Below are 10,000 nucleotides of genomic sequence, written 5' to 3' on the forward strand. Positions count from 1 at the left end.
TGGTGTGTAACATTGTACTGCCTTGCTGGTGTGTTGCTGGTGTGTAACATTGTACTGCCTTCCTGGTGTGTTGGTAGTGTGTAACATTGTACTGCCTTCCTGGTGTGTTGGTGGTTTGTTGGAAGTGTGTAACATTGTACTGCCTTCCTGGTGTGTTGCTGGTGTGTAACATTGTACTGCCTTCCTGGTGTGTTGGTGGTGTGTAGCATTGTACTGCCTTCCTGGTGTGTTGGTGGTGTGTAACATTGTACTGCCTTGCTGGTGTGTTGGTGGTGTGTAACATTGTACTGCCTTCCTGGTGTGTTGCTGGTGGTGTGTAACATTGTACTGCCTTCCTGGTGTGTTGCTGGTGTGTAACATTGTACTGCCTTCCTGGTGTGTTGCTGGTGTGTAACATTGTACTGCCTTCCTGGTGTGCTGGTGGTGTGTAACATTTTACTGCCTTCCTGGTTTGTTGGTGGTGTGTAACACTGTACTGCCTTCCTGGTGTGTAACATTGTACTGCCTTCCTGGTGTGTTGGTGGTGTGTAACATTGTACTGCCTTCCTGGTGTGTTGCTGGGTGTGTAACATTGTACTGCCTTGCTGGTGTGTTGGTGGTGTGTAACATTGTACTGCCTTCCTGGTGTGTTGCTGGTGGTGTGTAACATTGTACTGCCTTCCTGGTGTGTTGCTGGTATGTAACATTGTACTGCCTTCCTGGTGTGTTGCTGGTGTGTAACATTGTACTGCCTTCCTGGTGTGCTGGTGGTGTGTAACATTTTACTGCCTTCCTGGTGTGTTGGTGGTGTGTAACACTGTACTGCCTTCCTGGTGTGTTGGTGGTGTTGTAACATTGTACTGCGTTCCTGGTGTGTTGGTGGTGTGTAACATTGTACTGCCTTCCTGGTGTGTTGGTGGTGTGTAACATTGTACTGCATTCCTGGTGTGCTGGTGGTGTGTAACATTGTACTGCCTTCCTGGTGTGTTGGTGGTGTGTAACACTGTACTGCCTTCCTGGTGTGTTGGTGGTGTGTAACATTGTACTGCCTTCCTGGTGTGTTGGTGGTGTGTAACATTGTACTGCCTTCCTGGTGTGTTGGTGGTGTGTAACACTGTAATGCCTTCCTGGAGTGTTGGTGGTGTGTAACATTGTACTGCCTTCCTGGTGTGTAACATTGTACTGCCTTCCTGGTGTGTTGGTGGTGTGTAACATTGTACTGCCTTGCTGGTGTGTTGGTGGTGTGTAACATTGTACTGCCTTCCTGGTGTGTTGCTGGTGGTGTGTAACATTGTACTGCCTTCCTGGTGTGTTGGTGGTGTGTAACACTGTACTGCCTTCCTGGTGTGTTGGTGGTGTGTAACATTGTACTGCCTTCCTGGTGTGTTGGTGGTGTGTAACATTGTACTGCCTTCCTGGTGTGTTGGTGGTGTGTAACATTGTACTGCCTTCCTGGTGTGTTGGTGGTGTGTAACATTGTACTGCCTTCCTGGTTTGTTGGTGGTGTGTAACATTGTACTGCTTTCCTGGTGTGTTGGTGGTGTGTAACATTGTACTGCCTTCCTGGTGTGTTGGTGGCGTGTAACATTGTACTGCCTTCCTGGTGTGTTGCTGGTGTGTAACATTGTACTGCTTTCCTGGTGTGCTGGCGGTGTGTAACATTGTACTGCCTTCCTGGTGTGTTGGTGGTGTGTAACATTGTACTGCCTTCCTGGTGTGTTGCTGGTGTGTAACATTGTACTGCCTTCCTGGTGTGCTGGTGGTGTGTAACATTGTACTGCCTTCCTGGTGTGTTGCTGGTGTGTAACATTGTACTGCCTTCCTGGTGTGCTGCTGGTGTGTCACATTGTACTGCCTTCCTGGTGTGTTGGTGGTGTGTAACATTGTACTGCCTTCCTGGTTTGTTGGTGGTGTGTAACATTGTACTGCTTTCCTGGTGTGTTGGTGGTGTGTAACATTGTACTGCCTTCCTGGTGTGTTGGTGGCGTGTAACATTGTACTGCCTTCCTGGTGTGTTGCTGGTGTGTAACATTGTACTGCCTTCCTGGTGTGCTGGTGGTGTGTAACATTGTACTGCCTTCCTGGTGTGTTGGTGGTGTGTAACATTGTACTGCCTTCCTGGTGTGTTGCTGGTGTGTAACATTGTACTGCCTTCCTGGTGTGCTGGTGGTGTGTAACATTGTACTGCCTTCCTGGTGTGTTGCTGGTGTGTAACATTGTACTGCCTTCCTGGTGTGTTGCTGGTGTGTAACATTGTACTGCCTTCCTGGTGTGTTGGTGGTGTGTAACATTGTACTCCCTTCCTGGTGTGTTGGTGGTGTGTAACATTGTACTGCCTTCCTGGTGTGTTGGTGGTGTGTAACATTGTACTGCCTTCCTGGTGTGTTGGTGGTGTGTAACATTGTACTGCCTTCCTGGTGTGTTGGTGGTGTGTAACATTGTACTGCATTCCTGGTGTGCTGGTGGTGTGTAACATTGTACTGCCTTCCTGGTGTGTTGGTGGTGTGTAACACTGTACTGCCTTCCTGGTGTGTTGGTGGTGTGTAACATTGTACTGCCTTCCTGGTGTGTTGGTGGTGTGTAACATTGTACTGCCTTCCTGGGGTGTTGGTGGTGTGTAACACTGTAATGCCTTCCTGGAGTGTTGGTGGTGTGTAACATTGTACTGCCTTCCTGGTGTGTAACATTGTACTGCCTTCCTGGTGTGTTGGTGGTGTGTAACATTGTACTGCCTTGCTGGTGTGTTGGTGGTGTGTAACATTGTACTGCCTTCCTGGTGTGTTGCTGGTGGTGTGTAACATTGTACTGCCTTCCTGGTGTGTTGGTGGTGTGTAACACTGTACTGCCTTCCTGGTGTGTTGGTGGTGTGTAACATTGTACTGCCTTCCTGGTGTGTTGGTGGTGTGTAACATTGTACTGCCTTCCTGGTGTGTTGGTGGTGTGTAACATTGTACTGCCTTCCTGGTGTGTTGGTGGTGTGTAACATTGTACTGCCTTCCTGGTTTGTTGGTGGTGTGTAACATTGTACTGCTTTCCTGGTGTGTTGGTGGTGTGTAACATTGTACTGCCTTCCTGGTGTGTTGGTGGCGTGTAACATTGTACTGCCTTCCTGGTGTGTTGCTGGTGTGTAACATTGTACTGCCTTCCTGGTATGCTGGCGGTGTGTAACATTGTACTGCCTTCCTGGTGTGTTGGTGGTGTGTAACATTGTACTGCCTTCCTGGTGTGTTGCTGGTGTGTAACATTGTACTGCCTTCCTGGTGTGCTGGTGGTGTGTAACATTGTACTGCCTTCCTGGTGTGTTGCTGGTGTGTAACATTGTACTGCCTTCCTGGTGTGCTGGTGGTGTGTAACATTGTACTGCCTTCCTGGTGTGTTGGTGGTGTGTAACATTGTACTGCCTTCCTGGTGTGTTGCTGGTGTGTAACATTGTACTGCCTTCCTGGTGTGCTGGTGGTGTGTAACATTGTACTGCCTTCCTGGTGTGTTGGTGGTGTGTAACATTGTACTGCCTTCCTGGTGTGCTGCTGGTGTGTCACATTGTACTGCCTTCCTGGTGTGTTGGTGGTGTGTAACATTGTACTGCCTTCCTGGTTTGTTGGTGGTGTGTAACATTGTACTGCTTTCCTGGTGTGTTGGTGGTGTGTAACATTGTACTGCCTTCCTGGTGTGTTGGTGGCGTGTAACATTGTACTGCCTTCCTGGTGTGTTGCTGGTGTGTAACATTGTACTGCCTTCCTGGTGTGCTGGTGGTGTGTAACATTGTACTGCCTTCCTGGTGTGTTGGTGGTGTGTAACATTGTACTGCCTTCCTGGTGTGTTGCTGGTGTGTAACATTGTACTGCCTTCCTGGTGTGCTGGTGGTGTGTAACATTGTACTGCCTTCCTGGTGTGTTGCTGGTGTGTAACATTGTACTGCCTTCCTGGTGTGTTGCTGGTGTGTAACATTGTACTGCCTTCCTGGTGTGTTGGTGGTGTGTAACATTGTACTGCCTTCCTGGTGTGTTGGTGGTGTGTAACATTGTACTGCCTTCCTGGTGTGTTGGTGGTGTGTAACATTGTACTGCCTTCCTGGTGTGTTGGTGGCGTGTAACATTGTACTGCCTTCCTGGTGTGTTGGTGGTGTGTAACATTGTACTGCCTTCCTGGTCCCCTTTTCGAATCCCCGCGTTACTTCCGGCTTGGTTGAGCGTCCTTGTCCGTGTCTGCGGGTATGAAACCGGATGTGTCCTGGTCGCTACACTAGCGCCTCTTCTGGTCGGTCGGGGCGCCAGGTCAGGGGGGGGGGACTGGGGGGATAGCGTGATCCTCCCCCGCGTTACGCTGCCAGTAAACAGGGTTGTGATAGTGTACCCTGAGTTCTGTGGTTGTGTTGTGTTGTGTTGGGTTTATTGAAACCCCCACAGACAAACCATTTTATCAGCGCGTGTGTTGTGATGTCATCCCCGTGGCCTAACGTTAAAGATGTCCAAACAGGATGCAGGTTGTGTGTGTGTGTACACGCAGCTTGTTATAATGTGTTTCTCCATATCCATCACGGCTGTAATGCAGCCCGTCATATAGTCCGACACCAATTATATGTCCCGCACAGATTTACACGTGCAGTTTCCATCGATCCTTCCTGCACCTCCCCCACCTTCCCTTTGTGTCCTTTTAATGAGAAGTATCTCGACCCTGTCTGTCTGTCTGTCTGTCTGTCTGTCTGTCTGTCTCTCTCTCTCTCTCTCTCTCTCTCTCTCTCTCTCTCTCTCTCTCTCTCTCTCTCTCTCTCTCTCTCTCTCTCTCTCACGAAGCCAAGTCTCAGATGGCGTGAATGTCTTGTTATTAAGCGGTGACTGATCTTTGAAAAGTTTGATCTAACGCTATTGAAAAGAATGATCGATATTGCTCCATCTACCCCCCCCTTTTTTCTCCCCAATTGTACCCCACTCTTCCGAGCCGTCCCGGTTGCTGCCCCCCCCCCCTTCCAATCCGGGGAGGGCTGCAGACTACCACATGCCTCCTCCGATACATGTGGAGCGGCCAGCCGCTCCTTTTCACCTGACAGTGAGGAGTTTCGCCAGGGGGAGGTAGGGGGTGGGAGGATGAGGCTACTCCCCCCCCCCCTCCCCAGCAGCCCGGTATCACGCCAAAGCGTGTAATACACCCGCCGGTCCAACGTGTCCGCGTCACGGTTTGCCTCGCTCAGGAGTGAAAACTACACGCGTGTATGAAGGTGCAGTGCCAGCAGGGGGCGCTGTTTAACTCAAGGCCAGCAACTCCCCACTGAGGAAATGAAGCATATAACATTTTCCAAAATCCCTCCCCTAACCCTAACCCCAACCCCAACCCCAACCCTAACCCAACCCTAACCCCAACCCTAACCCAACCCTAACCCCAGCCCTAACCCCAACCCTAACCCTAACCCAACCCTAACCCTAACCCTAACCCAACCCTAACCCCAACCCTAACCCTAACCCAACCCTAACCCAACCCTAACCCCAGCCCTAACCCTAACCCTAACCCTAACCCAACCCTAACCCAACCCTAACCCTAACCCAACCCTAACACTAACCTGCCTTCACCTCTTAATCATCGCCCCCTGCTGGCACTGCACCCTCACACACACTTGTACTTTTCACGCCCGAGCGAGGCAAACCGTGACAATGACACGTTGCAACGGCGGGTGTATTACAAGCTTTGGCGTGATACCGGGTTGCCCCCCTCCCCTGAACAGGCACCCCGACCGACCAGAGGAGGCGCTAGTGCAGCTACCAGGACACATACACACATCCGGCTTCCCACCCGCAGACACGGCCGATTGTGTCTGAAGCGACACCCGACCAAGCCGGAGGCAACACGGGGATTCGAACCGGTGATCCCCGTGTTGGCAGACAACGGAACAGACCGCCACATTTGAAGTCTTTTAATAAGGGCTTTGAAATTATGCTAGTCTGGTATCTGTCATGTCCTGTCAGACTTGGTCTCTTTCGAGCGATGGTCCACCCAGGAGGCTGCACATCCACAGACTGACAGGCAACACGCTTTTATTGGGTGGATCCGTGAGCTCGAGCCCTGCGTATTAACGACCTTATTTGTCGTGTTTCTCTTTCGATCGACTCGTGCGTGTGTTTCCCTTCTCCTGGTTGGTGGAAAAAGGGTGGATTATCTCCCAAGTCCAAGCCCCGGAGAGGGGGAGCGACGCCTGCCGCAGACATGCACCCTACTGAGTGCCCTCCTCTGGTCACCTGTTTCTTATCTTGTGTCCTCGTGGCCTGGGGTTGGTGTCCCCGTCCCAAATGGAAGGTAGTGGTCATTCATTGTCCTCAATTCAGGGACAATGGGGGATGAAGCCTATCCCAGCAGGCCTTGGTTGGAAGGCAGAGAAAAGAGAAACACCCCCAACAGGACGCTAATCTATGACAGGACCCCCCCACACACACACACCCACCCACCCACCCACACCCACACACACACACACACGCCATTCATGCCTATGGACGGTAAAGCTCCCATTTAATCCGACACGGACCGCAAGAGCAAGCCCACCTGGGCACGGGGAGGAAATGCAAACTCCCTTACAGAGGTCTGGAATCGGATTTAGGACTCTCTTGCTCTGAGGCAAGTACGTCCACCACCATGCAGTCCAATAATAAAGCTAAACCAAAACTCTTTTGGGCCGATTCAGCGATCCCGGCAGGACATGTGACCAGTATGTCGGTGTCGGTGTCGGTACTGCGGCACAAGAAGAGAACAACTCAGCAAGAAAATGGCAGATCTGGAAGTACTGACGCCCACACTTCCATCAACACACTGGTTTTATTCTTAAGAAACAGCAAACCATGCAACACTTTTACAGGCACACGAACGCGACGCTCCCGGGCTTCTAGAACACTTCTAGAAGGGACCGGAAACGCTGCAGGCCGGGAAGTTACAGCCCCGCCCTGTTCTAGAGTAATTATCAAAATAAGGATATCCTGTATAAAACAACATCAAATAAATGGTTAGGGGGCGGGTAAACTGATGCCATCAATTCAGAGGGAAACAGGAAGTCAGGCCAGGGCAACAAAACAACAAAACATCAGAAGAAGAAAAAGAAGGGTCTCTAAATGTTACCGCTGAACTGAGCTGTCAGTATCGTCTGTCCTAAACCACAGCCGATAGTTATATGTCATAATGTCAGGTGACTTAGCAGACATTCACTATTATCAGCATCGTTTAATGCATAAAGACTCTGGCTGACAGCTAATGTTTAACGCTTCCTATCTATCGATCTATCGATCTATCTATCGATGTATTGATCTATCTAGTGATCTATCGATCGATCTATCTATCTATCGATTGATCTATCTATCGATGTATTGATCTATCTATCGATGTATTGATCTATGTCTTCCCTTCCATCCTGTGTGCAGTGCCTTGCAAGCCAGACAAGATCTGAGCTGTTGGAAGTGAGTGGCCACACCTTGTTATTGGTGGCGAGAAGAAAACCCTCCCGGTTCAGCTCTCGGCAGCAGTCGTAGCGTACAGACTTTGTTTACACTTGGTTTTAAAATGAGATTTTTCACAAGTGGGCAGCGCTAAATGCAAGTGTGAACGGCCACTAAAACGTTTTGTGAGCCGGTGACTCAGACCACTTGCCAACGTGGTCTGGGACGCATTTGACCACATATCTTCTGTAGTGTAAACGCTAATGTGTCCTAATGCGTCCCCGACAAGGACGTAACAGGAAATCTTCTTCTTCTTCTTCTCCTTCGGAGTAACGACATCTGATGACAGGTGGTCAGCAGGACACATTTGGAGACGCATGAGAGACACGGGTGTAAACGGCGACGTGTCTCGCTGTCCACTTGTGATCCGATCTCCCAAAACGCATTTTAAACCCGAGTGTAAACAGGGTCTGTGTTGTGTCAGCCACAGGGTCTACCCCGACACCCAACGCAAGCTTTAAGGCATTAAAAGAACACGAGTTCGAAGGTTCTCTTCATGTCGACCAACAGAACTGGTTGACAGACATGTCAGAGAACAGTCCAAACCAGAACCTGGGTGGAGTTTCATGCCAGTGGGTCGGTGGTTCACATGATAAATATATATAAAAAACCCTCATGGAATGGAAACTGCTCAAAGACCAGCTTGCATGTAAGCATTAAAAGGAGTCATTTGCCCGCCGGGTCGGTCTTTTGGGAGAAACCACTGCCTGTGAGAGAGCTGCAGAAGGTGCTTGTTGGACTACTCCTGAGATCTGGTTTGGCTTGCAGGGCTCGTCTTCACACTGTAATCACACAGGAAGAGAAGATCTGATTTATTCTGATTGTGACTGAGGTTTGATCCTCTCGGCTGTCTGAAGGGAGGCGTTGAGATTCCAGGATGGTTGTCTTAGTTTAAACAGCCACGAGGGAGCATGGGGTATGGGGCATGGGGTATAGGGCATGGGGTATGGGGTATGGGGTATAGGGTATTGGGTATGGGGTATCAGGTATGGGGTATGGAGTATGGTGTAGGGGGCATGGGGTATGGGGTGTGGGGTATGGGGTATGGGGTAAAATGTGGTGTGTTGTGCCGATGAATAATCAGGCGTTGTACTCTGAGGTCTGCAAAAGATAACGGCCCAGCTATTGTTGACTTTTACTGCTACACCTCTTTCCTCTCTTCTGTTTGACTCTTTGACATTTCATCTTGCGTCTTCCTGAAGAGTCGCTCCTCATCTTCCGTCTAGTTTTCCTTTCCTTTTCCCTTCTTTCCTGCAAGCAAGAGCACATGTAGGAATTTTACTTGCATCATTTGCAGAATAGCAGGGTTCAGCTAAACAAGAGAAGAACAATGTGGAAGTTTTCATAACTGGCCACAAGTCATTTAGAGCACTTCCTGCCGCAAGGTGCAGGGAGGTGCAAGGCTGGTAGGAAGTCATTTAGAGCACTTCCTGCAGCAAGGTGCAGGAAGGTGCAGGGAGGTGCAGGGAGGTGCAAGGCTGGTAGGCAGTGAAGTGTATTTATCTGTGCCAGAGAGGCGCAAGCAGACTGCCCCAGCAGCCTGCATTCACCATGCTGGCTTTGGGAGCGAGCCAACCTGAATAGGGCGAGCCACCCTGAATAGAGCGAGCCAATCTGAATAGGGCAAGCCGCCCACCCTGAATAGGGTGAGCCACCCTGAATAGGGTGAGCCGCCCGCCCTGAATAGGGTGGCCCACCCTGAATAGGGTGAGCGACCCTGAATAGGGTGAGCCGCCCGCCCTGAATAGGGTGGCCCACCCTGAATAGGGTGAGCCACCCTGAATAGGGCATGCCGCCCTGAATAGGGTGAGCCACCCTGAATAGGGCGAGCCACCCTGAATAAGGCGAGCCACCCTGAATAGGGTGAGCCACCCTGAATAGGGCATGCCGCCCTGAATAGGGCGAGCCACCCTGAATAGGGCATGCCACCCTGAATAGGGCGAGCCACCCTGAATAGGGCGAGCCACCCTGAATAGGGCGAGCCACCCTGAATAGGGCATGCCACCCTGAATAGGGCGAGCCACCCTGAATAGGGCGAGTCACCCTGAATACGGCGAGCCACCCTGAATAGGGCGAGCCACCCTGAATAGGGCGAGCCACCCTGAATAGGGCATGCCACCTTGAATAGGGTGAGCCACCCTGAATAGGGCGAGCCACCCTGAATAGGGCGAGCCACCCTGAATAGGACGAGCCACCCTGAATAGGGCGAGCCACCCTGAATAGGGCGAGCCACCCTGAATAGGGCGAGCCACCCTGAATAGGGCGAGCCACCTTGAATAGGGCGAGCCACCTTGAATAGGGCGAGTCACCCTGAATAGGGCGAGCCTCTTACTGATAAAACAACAGGTTTTACGTGACCCCTGTTATTATTTTTGCAACAATCTTAACAAATTAAACTTTTAAAGAAATAAGTAAATAAAAAATAAATAAATATTTTTTGTAACTATCATGATATTTTCTTTTCTTATTAGCCTGGGTGAGGCACTGCCTCCCCTGCCTCCCCTGCCTCCCCATCACTGCTTCCTGGGGAAACACAGACACAAGCAGGTTAC

At 50.6% G+C, this 10,000-nt stretch overlaps 1 protein-coding gene across 1 annotated transcript in view; it reads right to left on the minus strand.

Moving 5' to 3' along the window:
• Window positions 1-6,774: 6,774 nt before the first annotated feature.
• Window positions 6,775-10,000, minus strand: part of mdka (midkine a) — a 60,998-nt gene continuing 57,772 nt past the window's right edge. The window contains exon 5 of the mRNA XM_056301385.1: window positions 6,775-8,699. Within this exon, the coding sequence (XP_056157360.1) occupies window positions 8,671-8,699 (29 nt within the window). The 3' untranslated portion in view covers window positions 6,775-8,670. The remainder of the gene's footprint in view (window positions 8,700-10,000) is intronic.

Source organism: Lampris incognitus, chromosome 21, assembly GCF_029633865.1.
Source record: "Lampris incognitus isolate fLamInc1 chromosome 21, fLamInc1.hap2, whole genome shotgun sequence".
NCBI lineage: Eukaryota > Metazoa > Chordata > Actinopteri > Lampriformes > Lampridae > Lampris > Lampris incognitus.